Source organism: Apostichopus japonicus, chromosome 4, assembly GCF_037975245.1.
Source record: "Apostichopus japonicus isolate 1M-3 chromosome 4, ASM3797524v1, whole genome shotgun sequence".
Classification (NCBI taxonomy): Eukaryota; Metazoa; Echinodermata; class Holothuroidea; order Aspidochirotida; family Stichopodidae; genus Apostichopus; species Apostichopus japonicus.
The window spans coordinates 1,052,086-1,075,465 of record NC_092564.1 but is presented as its reverse complement, the minus strand read 5'-3'; the positions used below and the strand labels follow the sequence as shown (position 1 = coordinate 1,075,465).

At 36.8% G+C, this 23,380-nt stretch overlaps 1 protein-coding gene across 2 annotated transcripts; it reads left to right on the top strand.

Moving 5' to 3' along the window:
• The first annotated feature begins 59 nt into the window (after positions 1–59).
• LOC139966063 (protein adenylyltransferase SelO, mitochondrial-like) lies at positions 60–22,937 on the top strand. 2 transcript variants are annotated; one of them, XM_071968711.1, is made up of 13 exons: positions 60–1,226; positions 2,714–3,176; positions 4,430–4,602; positions 6,530–6,641; positions 7,734–7,857; positions 8,668–8,783; positions 9,943–10,046; positions 13,247–13,448; positions 14,398–14,598; positions 15,424–15,544; positions 15,922–16,152; positions 18,010–18,121; positions 18,393–22,937. In XM_071968711.1, the coding sequence occupies exons 2-13, from the start codon at positions 2,770–2,772 to the stop codon at positions 18,515–18,517; spliced, it is 2,028 nt and encodes a 675-aa protein (XP_071824812.1). In that variant the 5' UTR covers positions 60–1,226; positions 2,714–2,769; the 3' UTR covers positions 18,518–22,937. The 2 variants fall into 2 exon arrangements, with proteins under 2 accessions (XP_071824812.1, XP_071824813.1); XM_071968712.1 differs by lacking the exon at positions 60–1,226 and adding an exon at positions 1,749–2,172.
• Positions 22,938–23,380: the final 443 nt, after the last annotated feature.

Here is a 23,380-nt window from a genome sequence, read left to right as displayed (position 1 = left end):
GAAAATTTGTTTCACTTAATATTTATTCAAGTATCTTCTCCCTTCCCACATAAATATGTTTCTCAATCCCCTATGGTGTCACCTTCCCCATCACTGATTTATCATCTCGATAATTCATTCAGTGGCTGAATGGAAGAAGATTGAGCCATCCAAAGGCTGAGATATTTTTGGAATATAGATTGCTACGTAGCACTGCTGGTATATGCAGCAATATTGACAGGCTAATTGATCAAATAACATTAAGCCTATAGTTTTTATGGATAAACTCGGTTCATAGCGAATTACGTATGATAAAATAAAGTAACTTTTGAACCATCAAGAATTTTGTTGGTGATTTTGTTGACCTGTGTGTTGAGCACCTGTAAGCTGAGCACTTAACCTAATCATTTGGTGGAATCTTAAATTTGTCCCTGCACCTCTTCCTCCCCATCCCTCCACCTTTGAAATCTTTGCACACTAATGCATATTAGTTTTAGTTTAGTAGAAAAAAAGGATCAGGAGGGATACTCAAGGCCCCATCAAGGACCCTATAGGAGAGAAAAAAGACTGAAGACACAAACACTCATTCACAACCCTATTAGCAAAAAGTTATCCTACTTTGTAACTTTTGGAGTTTAAAACAATGACCTCTGGTACAACTACTATAAGCAAACATGAAAAAGTCAGTGAAGGATTAATCGTCAAAACCATACACTATCTTGAAAACCGGAAACAAATCCCCACGTAACCTCCTAAGCTCCAGTGTGGTGAGATTCAACTGCTGTAAACTGCCTATAATAAGGAACACTCTTTAAGGAACTAATCATCCTAGTAGCCCTCCTCTGGACCTTCTCGAGTACTTCATTATCCCAAGCAAAATATGGGTTCCAAGTCTGCACAGCATAATCCAGATAAGGCCTAACCAACTGCTTCCGTACCGTACGCGAAAAGGGCAAACTTATTTCGTTGTCTAAAGTAAGTTTGTTGTTGTCTAAAATAAGTTTGCTGTTGTCTAAACTAAAGTTGTTGCTGCTGTTTTAGTTTAGACAACAACTAACTGAGTTTAGTCAACGAAATAAGGCGTCCCTATTCGCGTTCCATACATAGCAACTACCGTCAAGGTTTTGGACAGCGAAACTTGAGCAAAATATATTACGCAACCCTTCCATTTCCTGGCCTGTGATCGCATATCGTCGCGTACGACTGTGTTTAACTTATAAATTTACCTAGCATAGGTTCATACAGTAGTAAGTTAACAAGTAATAAAACGTGTCCACAATAAAGGCTTTCATTTTTATCCAATGAAATGGTATTTTCGCAGTAATCAAGGCTATCTTATTAATTTGGACTCGATGCAGTGACTGCACTACACTCAGTAGGCTGGCATTGCGGTCATCACTAACTTATTGCTCAATAACGGCTAGGCCATAGTTAGGGCCCAAGGCTAGGCTAGTAGGAGTAGGCCTAAGCTTTCCAGGGCATTACCACACGTTAGAAGATCTATTACAATTCCTGGTATTCTTTCCCCCTTCACATTGTTATTGCTAGCCTGGGCCTTAGTTAGGCTGGGTGTATAAGCTGAAGTGGGTTCCATGGTATCCGATTTGCCGATGAAGATGTGGGGTGGTTGAAGTGGACACCAGGGAGATATAATTACCCTCGGGCTAGGGGACAGAAGTACAACGTCTACAGAATACATTGCTGATTTTCTGAAACTTTTGGTATGATGTAAATTGAGTTCTCAAAATAAAAGCAAGGTCAAATTAGTTCACTGCAACTGGGGCTCCTCATTTTCAGAAGGTGTTATCAAACGAAGCAGGGCATCTTGTAGTTACTCACATTAGGAACTCCGGACAATATTCGTATTCTGTTGCTACTTTGCATAGAATTTCGGTTCCATAATAGTTTTGTAGGGTTCACGACAGGGATGTTTCTGGGGTTAAGTTTAGGGTCTCTGTTGAATTATGTGACCTACTTTTTTTGGTTTTGTTGAGACAACTCTACTTTTTCTTGATATATATTATAAGTCGACCAGTTGACATTAAAGTGAACTTTATATTATTGTTTTGTAATTTGTAACAGTTCGAGCAATTCCAACAGCATCCCTTCAAGGCCCCTGGACGGGGTGTGAAATCTGGCTGGGGTTTTCTGGCAGGTGTTCTGGGCCACCTCTGTACCGGTGGTATAGCTGAGGTATCCCGGGGGAAGGGGGAGGGCTTGGAGGTTTCTTTACTAAGCTAAACGTTTCTTGCAGGGGTTCTGGGCCACCTCTGTTCCAGTGGTATAGTTGAGGTATTCCGGTGAGGGGGGTGGGTGGGGGAGGACTTGGGATATCCCGGGCAGTTGTCCCAGTTCCTTCTGTTGGTGGAAGGGGGGGGCTATAGGTTTCAGGATTTGAGGGAGGGGTTTTGGAGGCCTACTGTTGTAAAGTTGCTTAATTACAAGTTAAAATGTCTTTTGTTCCCTTTAGTAGAAACATTTAATTTGAGGTTGGAAGTACTGCCTCCAAAACTCACATTGTCTCATCATTTGTATGTTTTAGTAATATAAGTTGTTATTCATGAAGTGGCTTCACAAAGGTGCAGCTGTTGGTGCAATAAGTGATTATCACACAACCATGATGTGAAAGGGATAGAAATTAAATTTTCAATGCTGATCATTTATCAATTCTCAAAACTGTGCTCTTCATTCTTTAGTTATATTCCTCTCATTTTGTTAATGCTTTTTTTGGCAGACTGGAAGTTACTGTAGCCTCTGGATGTGTTAGCAGTCACACAGTAAAGAAGTTACATGTCCTTGAAACCAACTTTCCAGAGATGGTATGGAAGACACCACAAGGCAAGAGTGACATTGGGAAGACTTTTTACAAATATGGCTACCCTGGAAACAATTAACTTTGACAATAAAGTTTTAAGAACACTACCTGTTGACACCAGTGAAGAAAACCATCCTCGGCAGGTTAGAGGTGCATGTTTCTCATTGGTCAAGCCGACACCACTGGCCAATCCAAATACAGTTGCATATTCAAAATCTGCATTTGAATTACTTGACCTCCCTGAGAAAGAAATTCTGAGAGATGACTTTGCAGAATATTTCTCTGGGAGCAAACATATTCCTGGATCAAAGACAGCTGCACATTGTTACTGTGGTCATCAGTTTGGGTACTTTGCAGGACAGCTTGGGGATGGAGCAACAATGTAAGTGTGAGCATCCCAACTCTGATTGAATTGTTGGGAGAAGTAACAGTGGTTACTTGCACATCATTCATCATTGACACAGTAAACAAGGTATAATCACATATACTTAGAATGGAAATGTTAATAGGGATCGATTGTCTGGAAATATTGAATGGAAATGTAACAACTGAAATTTAATCAAAATTTTATCTGTAATCATATAGAAGACCTATTTTGGTACAGTGCATGTCTTCTCGGTTTGCATTGTGTTGTCATGATTTGGTTGAATCAAGGGGGTTTTGTTTCATCTGATGCTTGTCCCTGAATACTTTCAGCTCAAAACAGAAGCAATCCAAACCAAGCCATCATGTTTATCTTGTGAATAGAAAGTCCTGTTACAAACAACTTGTACAAGTCTTGTTCCATTTGCAAGATATAAAAGTCCTGTTGGGTGGCGCAGGCACAGGGATATTTTTTCAGTGTGTGAAGTCATCATCCCAATAGGAGTTGGAATCTGCCAGGTTTCATTTCCTTTTGATTCCTTGCCAAAGGCAGAAGTAATCTATGTGATGGTGATGGTGCATGATATTGTGGCACATTCTCATAAAAGCTCTAACTTCAGGAGGATAACTGAGGTACATTTCATATTTGGTATGTAGGTTCCCCTTAGGTAGAACTGGTTTGGGCTTGTTTCTTGGTATTGGTCAAAAATGTCATTTGAGTCATCATGGCTCAAGTCTGAAAACATTGTTCCCACAATATCTCAAGAAGTGGAAGTTGCAGGTAGTTCAAACTTAGTTTGTAGCTCGCTGTTGGTGCGTAGATGCTCTGTAGTGTTTTCCATGAATGTCAAAGTTCATTTGAGGCCAACAGAGGGAAAAAAGTGTGAAAATCTTGTAAACATTATATCTTAAGGAGGGTAGCATTTGCAGCACTTATACGTTGCATGTGGATTTCCCCTCATTTGTTCATTCTCTATTGTGGGTATAGCAGCCCTTCTGAAATTGGTGGAAATCATGAAGTCATTGAAGGTCAACAGAGAGCTATTTTGCAAACATGATATTTCCAAAACCACACCAGACGTGCTTAGTAGTAAGTTCCTCTTGGTAAGTGTAAACAAATTTTACACTGGAACTGGTGGAAGACGAAGGGCTCTTGAGGCCAACGGAAAGCAATTATTCACATTCAACAGATTCTGTTGAATGTGTATCAATTATCCAGTATTTCACAGACTCGAGTAATATTATCTATCTTCATATTTTTAATCTATCCAGGTATTTAGGTGAAGTGGTCAATAAGAAAGGTGAACGATGGGAGATCCAGTTTAAAGGCGCAGGGAAAACCCCATTTTCTAGATCTGCAGATGGTAGGAAGGTTCTCAGATCCAGCATCAGAGAGTTCATGTGCAGTGAGGCTATGTATTTCTTGGGGGTACCCACAACTAGAGGTAATGAGTGATACTTTCAATACCTCAAATATACATCTATGACCTTACTCATTAGATCCACAATTAGAGTCTCAATATTTCAAACGTGATTGTATCATTGTGATATTATGGTCACTTGAGCAGTGCACTTCATTTATCAGTTAGTGTCCTATCAAAATGTTAATGATGTTTCTTTTATTGTTATTGTATGAACCATTGTGTTTCCTTGAGTATCTTCATTGTCAACATTCATCTTTAAGCATGTGACACAATTAAGGGTCCATACATTAACTCAACATACATAAAGTGCTTGATTCTACAATAAAGGGTCCATACAGTAACTCAACGTACATAAAGTGCTAGATTCTATAGTAAAGGGTCCATACAGTAGCTCAACATACATAAAGTGCTAGATTCTACAGTAAAGGGTCCATACAGTAACTCAACATACATAAAGTGCTAGATTCTACAGTAAAGGGTCCATACAGTAACTCAACATACATAAAGTGCTAGATTCTACAATAAAGGGTCCATACAGTAACTCAACATACATTAAGTGCTAGATTCTACAGTAAAGGGTCCATACATTAACTCAACATACATAAAGTGCTAGATTCTACAGTAAAGGGTCCATACATTAACTGAACAGACATAAAGTGCTAGATTCTACAGTAAAGGGTCCATACATTAACTCAACATACATAAAGTGCTAGATTCTACAGTAAATGGTGCATACAGTAACTCAACATACATAAAGTGCTAGATTCTACAGTAAAGGGTCCATACAGTAACTCAACATACATAAAGTGCTAGATTCTACAGTAAAGGGTCCATACAGTAACTCAACATACATAAAGTGCTAGATTCTACAATAAAGGGTCCATACAGTAACTCAACATACATAAAGTGCTAGATTCTACAGTAAATGGTGCATACAGTAACTCAACATACATAAAGTGCTAGATTCTACAGTAAAGGGTCCATACAGTAACTCAACATACATAAAGTGCTAGATTCTACAGTAAAGGGTCCATACAGTAACTCAACATACATAAAGTGCTAGATTCTACAGTAAAGGGTCCATACAGTAGTTCAACATACATAAAGTGCTAGATTCTACAGTAAAGGGTCCATACATTAACTCAACATACATAAAGTGCTAGATTCTACAGTAAAGGGTCCATACATTAACTGAACAGACATAAAGTGCTAGATTCTACAGTAAAGGGTCCATACATTAACTGAACAGACATAAAGTGCTAGATTCTACAGTAAATGGTGCATACATTAACTCAACAGACAGAAAGTGCTAGATTCTACAGTAAAGGGTCCATACATTAACTGAACATACATAAAGTGCTAGATTCTACAATAAAGGGTCCATACAGTAACTCAACATACATAAAGTGCTAGATTCTACAGTAAAGGGTCCATACAGTAACTCAACATACATAAAGTGCTTGATTCTACAGTAGAGGGTCCATACAGTAACGCAACATACATAAAGTGCTAGATTCTACAGTAAAGAGTCCATACATTAACTGAACATACATAAAGTGCTAGATTCTACAGTAAAGGGTCCATACAGTAACTCAACATACATAAAGTGCTAGATTCTACAGTAAAGGGTCCATACAGTAGCTCAACATACATAAAGTGCTAGATTCTACAGTAAAGGGTTCATACAGTAATTCAAGATACATAAATTGCTTGGTTCTAAGACCACGGTACTGTACATTCAAATATTATATTACACTCTTCTGGGTTATTTGAAACAATTGATCTATGATATTTTTCTCCTGAGAGAAAATTGTGTTCCATGTATTATTTCAGTGAATTTCAATACAACAAATGATGCTTTGTTCTGCTTCAGACTTCAGACCCAGTATAAATAGAAAAGTGGAGTTGATGGTGAAATTGTGCTCTTTATAACTTATTCTCATTTCAGCTGGATGTTGTGTGACCTCTGATTCTAGAATAGAGAGAGATATCAATTATGATGGGAACTCAATACTGGAAAAATGTACTGTCATACTAAGGATAGCTCCAACATTCCTCAGGTGTGTACAGGGAACTCACTCACTGTTTATCATTGTCTTACAATTACTACAGCTATAGGAAGTATTTTAACAAGTATATTACTATTTACATCAGTTATCATATCACTGTTAAAAGTACTGTATCCACAGTATGATCACTACATGGTCCTTGATTTTTTAAAGTATACATATATACTATTCTATATTGAGATACATTTTATCATGCAATTTCAACTTTCTATTTAGATTTTTGTTAAATAAGTCTAATTGCAAAGTAGGAAGTTGAATTTTAGCAAGCATTTTGAATTTGTAAGTATATTACAATAAAAATGTACATAATCATAAAACAAGCAGGCTGGTACAATGAACAACCACGTACACAAACTAATATTAGTATGCAGAGCTTACATCTAGCTAATACTTATTGGAATTCTCTGACTAATACAATGAAAAGTCATGGTACACAGCATTCATTTAAGAAGGATCTTGGTGCTTATTATTCAAATAGGTATTGAATATTCACTTATATACATAATACTGTATAACCTGTAGTTTTGCTATGTTTCACACCATTTGATCTTGTGTATTACTCCATTGTTGTTAATTTTTGTCTTTCTTTTTTTTCCTTTTGGGCAGTGGATCTACTCGTTAGGCATATACAGGTTTCGTAGACCACTGCCTTTCTCTATGTACTGTATTTAAAATTATATTTATTTAAAAAAGCATACATATTCAACCTAACTTGTATGCATATTGAGAAAACACAAAATAAATGAGATGAAACAAACTGTTCTGTGCTGCCGTAAAGACGAATCTGCCAAATAAAATGCTTTCAGACATCAGTACACTTCTCATCAGTGGGAACTGATCAGTCATTTATTATCTTTTTAATTGCCCTTTTCATCACGGCAAGAACAAATTTGTTATGCTTTTCATTCCCACGCCTGCACAGTTGCAACACTACTATAAAGTCTAAAGCAACATTGACACCTTAAATTCTGAAGCAATATTTCTTTAGGTTTACAGCAAGAAAATTTGTAATGTATCGTTAGGAAGCGTTGTCACTTTATATTCTGAATGATTTTGACTAACTTTTATAATTTCATGCTCTAGGTTTGGATCTTTTGAAACTGTTTTACCAATGTCTCCAGAGTCAGGAAGGAAGGGTCCTAGTGATGGAAGAAAAGACATAACAGAGGCTCTCCTACAATACACAATAACTGAATTCTTCCCAGAGGTGAGAAAGGTTTACACTTACAAGCAGCTTGTTGTGGTTACAGTCTCATGTATATCTCATACATCGAGACATGTTGATATACAGAGGATATTGTAGACTTGTTGCATGAGTGTCACCACAGACATTCGCATTATTACCTCAAAGAAAGTCTTGTGCATTTAAAAGCTAAGGAATAGCATAGAGTTATAGCCCTTGCCCCACAGGATGTATCTATCCTATTAACAGTGTATATTAGAATCAGATAGAATATGTTATGGTCATGACTTTTTAAGTCTTATTTCCAGCTAACAGTTGTTCAGAGACCAGAAACACTTCATACCATTGCTGTTGAACATCTCAGTAGCTACTTCTAGAGAATCCAAAGAATGTAGTGTTTGTGGTTTAACACCATGAGCTGCTTCAACAGCTCATCATTTCAACCTGCATACAACTCTCACAGTCAATAATGTCACACAGTGTTGATTATTTTGAGATTATGTCACACTTTCTGTGTTTAGAATCGATGGAAGTCAAAGAAGTGACATAGGTCATGCACTCAAAGCAAAACCATTTTTCTTTGCACTTCACTTAACTTAATAACATTTCATCAGATTGATAATTAAGATATATATGGATGCACAACGCTTCATGTCATTAAGGGAAAGGTTTAGAAGATTTAACAATAACAATTAATGCACAGTCTCCAATTGGTCATGAAATTTGTGTGACCTGAAGAAGTGTTTGAATGCATGGAGTATATAAAACCAGCAAATTCAGCCATGAAGCTAAGTCATACATAAAGTCCTTTTCTTCTTTCCCTGCCAATGACAGATTGCACAATCCCATGCAGATAGCTTAGAAGATCAGTCATTAGCTCTGATGGATGAAGTTGTAAGACTGACAGCCAAGTTGGTCACTGAGTGGCAAGGTGTTGGATTCTGTCATGGGTGAGGACAACCTGTCGGTAGCATTAGCACTATTTCATTTTAACACTTTGGAATTGTTAGGTTCATCGAATGTCTATGAGTTTGAATAGAAAACTAAAGAGCGGCAAGTTCACGTTTGGATGGTAATGTTGAAAGGTTTACTATTCTGAAGAGGTAAGGGTTAGTTTACATTTCTGTAACATAAATTCATTTGTGCCACTTGTAGGAAAAGTTAAAAGCAGTATAATTTGCTTATATAAGGAAGCTCTACAAAAGACAATCCATCCCCTCCTCCCCCCAACCCCCACCCCCCAAAAATATTCTTGGGCAGACAAATGAAACTTATGCCAAGTTGTTATATTGACATGCTCCAAGTCAGAGAGCAGACTTTGAGGCCATTACACCAGCAAATGCTAGACAGTATCTCCATGGCAACTATATGGGTATACGTGTTTTACATTAGGAAGCTACCACAGGGAACCAAACTTTAACCTTTGTATTGGTCATACGGCTGTTTTTCATATGTGAAGAATGCTAGTGAAGAATTTTACATTTGAATCTAAGTGCTCTACTATAAACTCTAACTGCAGTTTGATGTAGTGTCGGCTAGGCGCCTGTATTAATGTGCTTTTGAACAATGTTAGTGTGTAGGACGAGTAATTGTGCTGTAGAGCGGGCAAAGTATCACATTGTAACAATGCAGTCAATCACAGATATGATACTAACATACAGGAAGGAAAGTTTGAAGAAATTTTTTTATCTTGCATTTAGAAGTTAATGTAGTATCATATTCTTTTTGTTTCCTTTTGATACATATGCTGTTTGGTATACTATATAGCTGTTCTGGCTGTAGTGAAAGGACCAATGTGAGATCAATTGCAAAATATTTGTTACACTCCACCTCCCCCCCTCCCCCCATCCCCCTCCCCAAACAAATACCATGGTTTTCCAAAAAGACAAGACCTTAAAGTAATGACTTATTCATGTTTCCATTACGTCCACATAAAATGCCAACTATTATAAGTATTTGTTCTCTCAAGTTCTACTTGATGGAAGGTAGTGTAGGGATGTTGTGTAGATATAAATAATTTATTATATGTTAAATCATCCTATATTCAAATAGCTAAATTCAATCATGAGTGATCCTGTCTCCTGCTCATTTCATGTTTCTGTTCTACAGAGTCCTTAATACAGATAACATGAGTATCCTAGGACTGACCATAGACTATGGGCCTTTTGGTTTCCTTGATGCCTTTCATAAGGACCATATATGCAATGCTTCAGGTAAGACATGAAAAATACAATAAATTATGCTGTAAATTGTGTAGATCCTACTGAATCTGATGAGAAATAATGGGTGATGGTTTGCTTGAGTAGTGAACAGGGATGACTTATGTTGTGTATTCAGAGTTTGGAATCATGGTGTAGTCAGGGTGTAAATCATGCACCACCAACCAGTCAGGATGGGGTGCTGATTGGTAAAGGGGGGTAAATCATGCACCACCAACCAGTCAGGATGGAATGCTTGATTGGTAAAGGGGGGTAAATCATGCACCACCAAACGGTCAGGATGGGGTGCTTGATTGGTAAAGGGGGGTAAATCATGCACCGCCAACTGGTCAGGATGGGGTGCTTGATTGGTAAAGGGGGGTAAATCATGCACCACCAACCAGTCAGGATGGGGTGCTTGATTGGTACAGGGGGGTAAATCATGCACCACCAACCGGTCAGGATCGGGTGCTTGATTGGTAAAGGGGGGTAAATCATGCACCACCAACCAGTCAGGATGGGGTGCTTGATTGATAAAGGGGGTAAATCATGCACCACCAACCAGTCAGGATGGGGTGCTTGGTTGATAAAGGGGGGTAAATCATGCACCACCAACCAGTAAGGATGGGGTGCTTGATTGATAAAGGTGGGTGACCTGGTTTGCCCATTACCATGCACTAAATGTCAAAACTTAAAGAATTTAGATTTAGTAAACCTCATAACAGTCCAAGAGGTAAATCCGATCATTAGGAGAACAGCTCTGACACTTAATGAAATGCTCTGCTGTTAAGACATTGACAGATCATAAATATTGCTCTGCCAAGAAAGATAGAAACATACTAAAGCCCAGCAGTATGTGATACACATGATGAGAAAGTTGTATAGTTAAGTGTTGTCAGAGCATGGTTGAGGGACACTGTTGTTTGTGTCATGTGGTGAAATCACATACCCTTTAATCCTGTAAAGTCAACTATTTTCCCTTCTAAGCCTCTTCATGACTGGATGAATATTCACATTTAAAATATGAAAACCTTGCTTAATGTTTGCACTGTCATTATCAACTTAGAAAGTTCTTTGCTTCTTTCGTTTCAGATAAATAATATTTTTGATCCATGTCATCCAAGTTATACATATGTCTTGAGCATACATGTACTGTACTTGGCATGTTTGCAAACCTCTGCTTATCATAGGACGTCCTTGATTGATCCCAGACATTTTATATCCGATGGACATACATAATCCATTCACTGATAAACTACATATAATCTACACAAATATATTATCAATAAGGCAAATTCATATTGAACTTTAATCTTAAAAGTTTTTAGAGCCCCATCCACATATTATAGTTGCATTGTGGTTTATAAGTTTATAGAGCCTCATCCACATATTATAGCTACATTGTGGTTTATAGAGCCCCATCCACATATAATAGCTGCATTGTGGTTTATAAGTTTATAGAGCCCCATCCACATATTATAGTTGCATTGTGGTTTATAAGTTTATAGAGCCCCATCCACATATTATAGCTGCATTGTGGTTTATAGGTTTATCAAGCCCCATCCACATATTATAGCTGCATTGTGGTTTATAAGTTTATAGAGCCCCATCCACATATTATAGCTGCATTGTGGTTTATTAGTTTATAGAGCCCAATCCACATATTATAGTTGCATTGTGGTTTATAAGTTTATAGAGCCCCATCCACATATAATAGCTGCATTGTGGTTTATAAGTTTATAGAGCCCCATCCACATATTATAGTTGCATTGTGGTTTATAAGTTTATAGAGCCCCATCCACATATTATAGCTGCATTGTGGTTTATAGGTTTATAGAGCCCCATCCACATATTATAGCTGCATTGTGGTTTATAAGTTTATAGAGCCCCATCCACATATTATAGCTGCATTGTGGTTTATTAGTTTATAGAGCCCAATCCACATATTATAGTTGCATTGTGGTTTATAAGTTGATAGAGCCCCATCCACATATAATAGCTGCATTGTGGTTTATAAGTTTATAGAGCCCCATCCACATATTATAGCTGCATTGTGGTTTATAAGTTGATAGAGCCCCATCCACATATTATAGCTGCATTGTGGTTTATAAGTTTATAGAGCCCCATCCACATATTATAGCTGCATTGTGGTTTATAAGTTTATAGAGCCCCATCTACATATTATAGCTGCATTGTGGTTTATAAGTTTATAGAGCCCCATCCACATATTATTGCTGCATTGTGGTATATAAGTTTATAGAGCCCCATCCACATATTATACTTGCATTGTGGTTTATAAGTTTATAGAGCCCCATCCACATATGATAGTTGCATTGTGGTTTATAAGTTTATAGAGCCCCATCCACATATTATAGCTGCATTGTGGTTTATAAGTTTATAGAGCCCCATCTACATATTATAGCTGCATTGTGGTTTATAAGTTTATAGAGCCCCATCCACATATTATTGCTGCATTGTGGTATATAAGTTTATAGAGCCCCATCCACATATTATACTTGCATTGTGGTTTATAAGTTTATAGAGCCTCATCCACATATTATAGTTGCATTGTGGTTTATAAGTTTATAGAGCCTCATCCACATATTATAGCTGCATTGTGGTTTATAAGTTTATAGAGCCCCATCCACATATTATAGTTGCATTGTGGTTTATAAGTTTATAGAGCCTCATCCACATATTATAGCTGCATTGTGGTTTATTAGTTTATAGAGCCCCATCCACATATAATAGTTGCATTGTGGTTTATAAGTTTATAGAGCCTCATCCACATATTATAGCTGCATTGTGGTTTATAAGTTTATAGAGCCCCATCCACATATTATAGCTGCATTGTGGTTTAAAAGTTTATAGAGCCCCATCCACATATTATAGCTGCATTGTGGTTTATAAGTTTATAGAGCCCCATCTACATATTATAGCTGCATTGTTGTTTATAAGTTTATAGAACCCCATCCACATAATAAAGCTGCATTGTGGTTTATAAGTTGACCCTGCTATGCCTCTCCTAGATCTCACAACCTCTGCTTATAAACAGGAGCTCTGCTGGCTTTACCAGCAACAAAGAATGTTCAGTATTTGACAGGACTTCAGCTTGGTCCTGTTAGGTAAAAATTGTTGCCAATTGCATAAAAGTCTCATTTCTACTGATTTTCTGACCTTTTGTTGCATTGATGATATTTGTTTGATGACAACAGATGGCAATGGTAGATACACTTATGGGAAACAACCCGAAATCTGCAAGTGGAATCTCAGCAAACTTGCACAGGCTATTCAGATGGTGCTACCTCTTGAGAAATCAAAGCCAGCGGTTGAAAAGTTTGATGAAATCTTCAATCAGCTTTATATGCAAAAGATGAGGAGGAAACTGGGAATGGTGAAAGAAGAGGATGGAGATAAGTAAGTCAACAGTTGAGGGACTGATTGTAGCTACAGACTGCAGGTTGTAGCTACAGACTGCTGGTTGTAGCTACAGACTGATGGTTGTAGCTACAGTCTGCTGGTTGTGTTTCATTAATATTAAACTGTGTCACTCCTAGTGCATGTTGTATCATATTTGCTACTACTGCACCAGTTAGATGTAACTAGACATAGTCTAGGTATTAATTAAGACATGATGCAAATTTTCTCACCAGCAAATAGGCAGTAATTCATAACTCACTGTACAATATTGTAAACTATTGTATGTAAACTATTGTATGTAAACTATTGTATAACAATTATCTAACATGAGAATTATCCATAGGTGCATCAACTGTGTGTTGTCTTGTAGACCTATTATTGGGCAGTGAAAACTGTATTTATGCTACACTTGCTGGAAGTAGCTTCTGCTGTTTATGAAAAAAACTTTTAATATTTGTTGTTCTTAAAGCTCTGCATTGTACAACACTTAACATTTCAATCTCTAAACCAGCTGCTTGCAGTGAAGAGCTTAATGTACAGAAGTTGTCAGTAAAGTTTTCTATTATATATACTACAGGGAAGAAAATTACATGTCATTGTTTGAAGTCAGTTCTTTGTTTTATGAGATTCTTCAGATCAAAGTCACTAAATGATTCACAAAGACTACGTTTATAATGTCATTAAAAGTCACACAATAGGAAACTCATTGAGATGTGTTGTTTATTCTTTACCACATAACACTAATGGATACAGGCCATTGCTTCTACCTGTTAGTTTGTGTAGCCCATTGCCTGTGAGTACTTGTTATTGTTGGATGTGAATTCTGTGTAATCTTTTAGTCTTATGAAATATTTTACATATCTCTTGATAAGAATTGTCTTGTACATCATATGTTACCACGGTCATATATTTGCTTGATTTTCATGGTTGATATCTGTTTTAACAGGGAGCTGGTGGAATCATTTCTGCAGACCCTTCAAGAAGTGCATGGTGACTTCACTAATAGCTTCAGATCTCTGAGTATAATGTCCTTACCAGGCTGCTGTGACTTCAAGGATAACTACGAGGCTGTCCTTACAGAACTAGTAGCTCAAGGATCATCTGTTGAGGAGCTGAAGAAGTTTTACAAACCAACAATGCACCCAAGGTAGATATTATTTTTATGTTTTAAATAATGTATGTATTTGAGTCAAACTCTTGTAATTTATAGCTTCACTGTCTCATTTTCATTTTTCCTTAATGCACAAACTGAAAGTTTCTTTCATGTTTATTGATTTAAATCCTTTTAAAGAAGTGGTTCAAGGTTCTGATCAAACTGTGATATTGAGAAGCATTCAAAGTTAGTTTATTTCACATTCACATGTACTTTAGTTCACAGGGGAGGGTAGGGGGATGGGGCAAATGCATTCCTCCATTTTTGTGAAAGTTTCCGGTTTCACAAATGTCAAGTACCCCTGTTTGTTAATGAACATTAACCCTCTTCCTAATTAGACATTGCCCTTTTGTTATTTACAAATTACCGTTTGGACAGACATTAAAAAAAAAGGTTTGCTGACAAGTTTCAAACAAAATTGCAATTGAAAAGTGCCATTACATTGATAAACTTTCAAGTCACAAAGCAGATGTTTTGATGCCAGGAAGTTTTCAGGTAATTCAATGGTTTACTCCCTCATCAAAATCATGTCCCCCTGCTACTCAAAGTTTGTGATCCAGCCCCTCCCCACGCCCATGATAATTCAATCTCAGTGATGTTGTATATTACCACGGTCAGTAAAGAATTCCCTGCTGTATGAACCTCTGTAAAATTTCAAAAGAGTAAAAAGAATCCTCTCTCAATGTTTGTTTTTTTCAATTTGATCAAAATTAATCATCTGCTCTATTAGTGGGACTCTCTCCATCATTAAATTTATCTATTTTTAATTTATTATTTTCAGTAATTTGATGGCTTTGGAATTTTGTTTTTTCCTGACAGAGAACTTCAGATGATAATGATGTTACTCCAAAGCAATCCTCAAGTTGTAGAGATGATGTTTGGTGGGAATCTGGCTTATCAGAAACAGATGGAGAAAATGGAGAAGATGGAAGAAATTAGGGTAATTATCAACCCAGCTCTGTCAGTCTCAATGTGTGCTATAAATATTAATAACTTTATTCATCCACACTACCATTGTAGCAAATGTGGTGAGTATAAATGGTACAAACGTTACCATGGAAGTATTAAAATGCTAGTATTATCCATCCTAATGTATAAATAATTACAGTGTGGTAATTTTCCTATTTAAGTTGAATTAGTTATTAAAGTTATTTATAGTTTTTAAAGTTATTTTTATAGTTTTTTAAGTTATTTATAATGAAGTTATTTATATTATTTATAGTTATTTAAATTAATTAAGTTATTTAAGTTAAATTAAAAATATTTAATTTGAATTATCTTGGACTTGCTCTATTTTTATTTTGCCTTTATAATCAGAATCTCACTGACGATGATAAAAAGAAATCAGACAAAGAGAAGTGGGAAGCCTGGCTGCAGAAATATAGCGAGAGATTGGAGAGAGAGGAGGAGGGGCTAAGTAAGGAGGAAGTAGAAGACTTGAACATGAGACGAGTTGACATGATGAACAAGACCAATCCCAAGTTTATTCTCCGCAATTACATCGCACAGAATGCAATAGAGGCGGCTGAAAATGGAGACTACTCAGAGGTGAAACCCCAGACCATTCCCCTACCCACCCACCCCCTCTCACCCACATTCCCCCACACCATCCCACCCCCTCACCCACATTCCTTCCTTGAATTACACAACAAAACACAGAAGAATTGTATGAGAACTTAATATCTGAGTGGACATTAGTAAGGGCAGAGAAATAGAATGTAAATAAAAACAAGGTAGAATCTGTTCTTCTTTGTTTGTTTTTATGTTGTAAGCCAGTGCTTACATTTAGTGCAAAACATATCTACACAGCCTTGATGATACTTTGGTAGGATGTATAAGAATGCAGCCAGTGCTTTGATTGCAATAATAACAGTAATCATGGGTGAGTATGAGATGGCACCAGATACTAAACCATACCGTGTGCCCTTCCCATACTTTCATTGTCATTCTCTTACACAAACTTATTTGACTGTACTAACTCAGTTGCCTGTCATTAGACTTAACATTCAGTTGATTGCACAGTAAAGAGACGTTTTTCTCTCAGAGCAAACTCTGGCAAGAGAGGCATCTCTAATGGCCTTAAAGAAACCCTTTGTGCTACATAAATCTCACTTTTCCTATGTTTATTTGAAAAGAGTGTTGGTGATGAAGATACTTGTGAAGTTCCACCCGATGATTCAGGGCGGGCGGGCAATAAAGTAGCGACTTTATAAACCTGGAAAGGTCAGGATGGTTCAGATCCAGAATTTCCTGATCAACCTTGTATCGATTATGAGCCAGATGGTGTCTATGTTGTGAAGCTTTGGTGCAGTATTTGGTCAGATGGTGTCTATGTTGTATAGCTTTGGTGCAGTGTTTGGTCAGATGGTGTCTATGTTGTATAGCTTTGGTGCAGTGTTTGGTCAGATGGTGTCTATGTTGTATAGCTTTGGTGCAGTGTTTGGTCAGATGGTGTCTATGTTGTGAAGCTTTGGTGCAGTGTTTGGTCAGATGGTGTCTATGTTGTATAGCTTTGGTGCAGTGTTTGGTCAGATGGTGTCTATGTTGTTTAGCTTTGGTGCAGTGTTTGGTCAGATGGTGTCTATGTTGTATAGCTTTGGTGCAGTGTTTGGTCAGATGGTGTCTATGTTGTTTAGCTTTGGTGCAGTGTTTGGTCAGATGGTGTCTATGTTGTGAAGCTTTGGTGCATTGTTTGGTCAGATGGTGTCTATGTTGTTTAGCTTTGGTGCAGTGTTTGGTCAGATGGTGTCTATGTTGTTAAGCTTTGGTGCAGTGTTTGGTCAGATGGTGTCTATGTTGTTTAGCTTTGGTGCAGTGTTTGGTCAGATGGTGTCTATGTTGTATAGCTTTGGTGCAGTATTTGGTCAGATGGTGTCTATGTTGTATAGCTTTGGTGCAGTGTTTGGTCAGATGGTGTCTATGTTGTTTAGCTTTGGTGCAGTGTTTGGTCAGATGGTGACTATGTTGTATAGCTTTGGTACAGTGTTTGGTCTGATGGTGTCTATGTTGTATAGCTTTGGTGCAGTGTTTGGTCAGATGGTGTCTTTGACGTATAGCTTTGGTGCAGTGTTTGGTCAGACCACTGAGAATACAATGAAGCTGTGAAATAAATGTGTTGGTTTAACTAACTTCAAGAACATGATATATTTTGGTTTGCTGCTGTGGACAGATTGTGTTGCCTGCTATGATACACCCAATCATATAACTTTAGGTGTTACCATAGGAAGGTATATACAGTAGAGTTCTTGTTAATAAATTCTTATAGTGACTTCAACTGTGCTGTGTTCATCCTTCAGAGTTACGTTATGCAGATCACTAAACTTTGAATCCTTGAGAACATATGCTCAAGAAATGTAAAGAAAACTTCTCCTCAGTACTAAATTAGGTCTCATTATGTTATTGTAGGTGAAAAGAGTTTTAAAGCTATTGGAGACCCCTTACAGTGAGTCCATTCACTTAGGAGAGCTAACTGCCAAACCAGAGGAAGGTTCTTCTGCTGTTACAGATGAACAAGTTGGTGAGTACTTCAATACTTTGTGAATATTTCAATATTTGTTGAAACAAACTCACAAAATATTACATTTTTGTGCATTAGTTACCTTCCGAACTCCTTTTTTCCAATTTTTTGAAGTTGTTCAAACTAAACCAATGCCTTCTAGGATTGTCAATCGATGAAAGTTAATCTTTGCACAAGGCAAATTGTTCTTCTCAATGGTGTAAGATGTTTTCCATTGTGTTTGCACAGTGTTTGTTTTATGTTTAGTGATCTTTGATCCTGTTTCTTGCAGCTTCTTCTTCCTCCTCTCCTTCCATGGAGGCTGCCTCAACCCTGAAGCAGAGTTTGAAGAGCATCACTGGGATGGCGTATGATGGCAGACCCCCATCATGGGCTGCAGACCTTAGGGTTTCCTGATCTTCATAAACTCTCTGAATTATTGCAAAAGAGAGCCAGTAGATGATACATGTACACTACTACTGACTGTAGCTGATTCATCAAAGAGGGTAAATTCTGCTAACTAGTAAAGCAATAAGAGATATACTGAGATACTGACTAAATGAATATATGTACACTGCAAGAAATCAGTCCTCTACTTTGATGAATCTCTTATTACCTTAAATGAGTTTGTAATCTGCTGCTCTCTTTTGCAGTGTTCAGAGATACAATTTCCTCCTCTAAGAAGGTTGCTGGTGAAACACTGGTCAGTGTAATAGTTTGATGCTCCCTGTCTGGTTTATTAGTGACTATGTGAATAGTGGGTAGATTGAAGAAATTTCAGGTTCAGATTAGCTTTAATTTCAAAGTCTACTTGCATCTTACAACTGTTCCATATATCAAGTTGTACTATGATAGCTAGAGATGGGATTTAAATGTTTTGAACTCCACTGCCTCCCCCCCCCCCCCCCTCGTTTCCTTCATATAGTACCTCCTGATACCACTTGAGACTAGTAACTAAGTTATCTCAGTTTGTCAAAGTAACAAGATGGATTCCATATCATAAGGTCACCATTCTTTCATTGCCTAAACTGGATGTGATTCAGACATTAATTTGATTGTGCTCATATAGACACAATACTAGTAGAAGCATTTCAGTATCTTGTGAGATATATTTACCTGATGACCAGTGTTTAACCTGCAACATTATGATGGCTCCAATGTAAACCCAATATCTTGGAATGTTGGAGCTTGACACTTCACAGAGCAGAGGAATATCCACTCACCATTTCATATCTTTAGCTTACTATCATATTTCAGTATCATTATTCATATCTTACTCATATTTAGTATCATATTTAAATATGATATTGTGTATATAAAACAAATTGAACTAAACTTAAATACTTTGTAAATATCTTTGGTGGTAAAATTGTCTCAGCACAAATGCATCATTTGACAAGCTGTATTCATCAGATGAAAGAAACTGATCTTACAGTATGTAATGTCTAGTGAAATCCAACTAATTTCTAATTTTAGGAATTTATCATCTTACATATTTCAATTTATATGTATCATGTGACTACTCTCCTTAAAACAATATTGCCCATCTGAGGCCAGCAATCGTTCACATATTCACAAGCATGTATGTACATTGTATTTACAGAGAACTGTTGTATATTCAGAGAATGACTAGCTTGTGTCAGAAACATGTCAAAGATCTAACTTAATGGAAAACTGCTGTTTAATCCTGTTATCACATGGCAATGTTGTAAATAATTTTTTTTAAATAATAAGAATTCTAAGTTAAATCATTTTCACAGGTATTTCATGTTTTGGGTTTCCCAGCTTGTGAATATTTCAGTCTCATTTGAGTGTTTTTAAAATTAAAGAGAATATTATATCAATTTTTTTTTCTATTTCAAAATAAAATATGGTGGGAGAGTATATCATCATGTAACATATTTAGCTTACCCTGTGAGATCTTGTAAGTCCCTTCTGGGGACAGTCCCTTCTGGGGACAGTCCCTTCTGGGGACAGTCCCTTTTGGGGACAATCCCCAAGATTTAATGCATCTCTGGAATTTGTTTACAGTCTGTTCTAGTATAAATCATTTATAAAGGAAAAGCTACTTGTTTCTTTATCACCTACATTTAATCCTTCTGGAAGAAGGGCATTTCAATTCACAGGTTTGATCTACACAAGTACATATGCAGGTGAAGATTACTGGGAAATTTCCTAGCTTCACTAGGTAGGCTCTGATGAGGAGGTATATCCTAATTAATAGTTTATTTTAAGGGTGTATTTTCGACCAATCACCAGTTAGTAAATAATATCCCAGCATAGGAGTCTGTGATGTCTCTAGGTTGAGCTATAACAACTCCTCCATGTTCTTCAGATCTGGTTTTGCATTGAAATGAGCTCTTAATAATTGTCACCATTCTGATGTATAATTTCATTGATTTCATTTAGGTATATACTTTGATATTTTGATTTATCATTTATTCGAGAGAAAATGAGAATAGATGAACAGACCATCAACTGGAACTTGTTATCATTTATTTGGAGTGATTGAATCGGTTTAATTTAAAGGCTTCATAGCCTAACCAGTAACCCACCCACCAGAGCATGATCAACAATGTTCAACCAAAGGTGTGGAGGAGGGGTAGAATGTCAACTGTACCACAGCAGTTTAGGATATTGATAAACTTGTAACTGTAGAAGCCAATGACAATATTCTCATGTTGATGGCAAAAAGTGTTGTCTTGTTAACAGAGAATGCAGAAAATATAGAGCATACAGAAAATACAGGGAATAAGCTTCATTATTCATTTGGATTTCTTTATTCATTTGCTGCTTCAAGACATACTTGGGCAATTTAAGGTAATTTATGCTAAACCATAATTGGAATGTGAGCAAAAAGTGTGCCTCCCCCTCCCATACCTACCATGTTGGTGGCCCTACTGTAAGTTTCTAGCAGTGCAATTGAATATAAGGAACCAAGAAATTAGACTAGCATTGGCTTAAGAAACCCACAGAGACAGCCTGGGCAAATTTGAAGTACAAACATGATTTAATCATGCAAATTCAGTTTCAATAGTTTAGATAATCATTTAATGAAGAGAAAGTTTTAAACTAGCATTGGTGTAAGAAACCTTTTGCCACAACTTTGGCAATTTGTTATTAGCAATTTAACTTTGTAGGGGCAAAATCAAATTTTATTTGAATGGTTTGTAATAGTTATTGTTAGTTGCAATTGTGTTGCACAAAAGGTTAATAAGTCTTCTCTTCTAGCTCCCTGAGGCTAAGATGACACAGAATGCTACATATTTTAAACGCCTCCTAAGAGGTCTGAAAAGTTTCAAATAAAAAGATTCTGCAAATGTTAAAGGGAAGTCTAAACACACATTAAAGACAATACACAAGACAGCACTCTGGTTAGTATTTGCTTAAAGCTATTCTTCTATCCCAACTTCACACATACTACACAACATGTACAGTCACTTGCTCCAGAGATCACTGCTAACTTTACTTCAACATTAGAAACATGATTATGACTTTGGAAGCTTGGTCAATATTGGGGAAGGCTAAAAGAAGATGCTCACAACTGTATCATATGGTAGGGATACATATATGATTAGAGATACATATATGATTAGAGATACATATGGTAGGGATACATATATGATTAGAGATACATATATGGTAGAGATATATATGGTAGGGATACATATATGATTAGAGATACATATATGGTGGAGATACTGTACATATGGTAGGGATATGTATATGGTAGAGATACATATGGTAGGGATACATATGGTATATGGTAGGGATATATATGGTAGGGATACATATATGATTAGAGATACATATATGTTAGAGATACTGTACATATGGTAGGGATATGTATATGGTAGAGATACATATGGTCGGGATACATATGGTAGAGATACATATGGTAGGGATACTTCGAAGAAATTTGCCAAAATATTATTCCTTGGCACTAGAACTCTGTGATCTCACTTTGGACTTGCTCAAGTCTTTTTCCTTGCATTAGAATGAGTATTAAAGACCCGGTATCAACCAAATAAAGACTAAGCTGTTAAACGAATTTGTTCCTTTTTGAGATTCTACTTCACTCAATAGCTTAAACAATGGCTATTAAATTATGTGTCCTTAAGACATTTATTGTATTTTCTATACTATTTGTGATATTTATAAATGAGTGCTGTACACGATAGGATTCTGGAGACTCAATCAATTCAACTTTCTACTCAACTGATATCTTAACCTACTCAGTACTGAAATTGAAAGACACAATTCACAGGCCAAACAATATCCAAGGATAAACGGAACTGCCAGTGTGCACACATGTATGAAGGCCTTGGCTGGACATAAAAACTTCTGCTTTATTTGGGGACACTACATATCCTCGTTCCTAACCCCATCGATGCCAACCGCCCCGCCCCTCCCCCCCCCCCCCTCCACTTCCCATTATTTATTGATCACTACAGTTCAGAATCTCCCATGTTTACTGTGAAGATATTTTCACTGATCACAACATGCCTGTTACTGCTTGGAAATGTCAAGGCAAGAGTGCATAATGGTAATAACCCTGCTTATATGTCATAAAAACAAAAAATAGTGTTTAATAAGTTACATCAAAGTCCACCTTGTGTTTGGTTGATTTAAGACTGCCTGTGAAAATGAAATACTTTTTTCAGGATTTTATTATTTTAGGATTATGCCATATTACAAGATTCTAACAGTTAAGTCCAAGAAATCTTGACATTTAAAGCAAAAACATTTCAATGGATTTGTGCACATGGATAATCGTCCACCATGATTTGGAATGTACAGCAGATGAAATTTTTATTAGCTTAGAACTCTTCAACTACATAAAATAAGTTATTCTTGAAAAAGTACAACGTCAACATTATCATGAACTCCTTGTAAAAGCAATTCACCGTCATAGTGAAGAATCTTCTTGCGCTTTGCAGCTTTGAGAGTTCCTACAAGAGCTTCAAATAGATTAGCACATTTGTCATCATTGAAAAGAACTCCAAACTTCACAACAACCTGGCCCTCCGAGTCTGCAAAAGAAACAAAATTAGTCTTCTAATTATTCTAAAAGATGGATAGATTACTCCAGCGAATGTTAACTGGGCAGAGAGACCAAACTGCTGCGGTACAATCACTCCTTGAAACATTCTTTGTTTTATACAGAATATATCATAGGTCAAATAAATTGCTTCTCCTCCCGATATCATCAATTTAAATGTTGATGTAGATCTCAACTTCTCCAGTAACATCTACTGATCAAATGGATTCACTTTTAGC

Bases quoted from the DNA above. Each gene is read 5' to 3' on its own strand.
- LOC139966063 (XM_071968711.1), top strand. From the start codon at position 2,770: ATGTCCTTGAAACCAACTTTCCAGAGATGGTATGGAAGACACCACAAG. The intron at 8,784-9,942 runs GTGAGGACAACC...TCTGTTCTACAG, and splicing joins GGTGTTGGATTCTGTCATGG to AGTCCTTAATACAGATAACA. The intron at 18,122-18,392 runs GTGAGTACTTCA...TGTTTCTTGCAG, and splicing joins TGTTACAGATGAACAAGTTG to CTTCTTCTTCCTCCTCTCCT.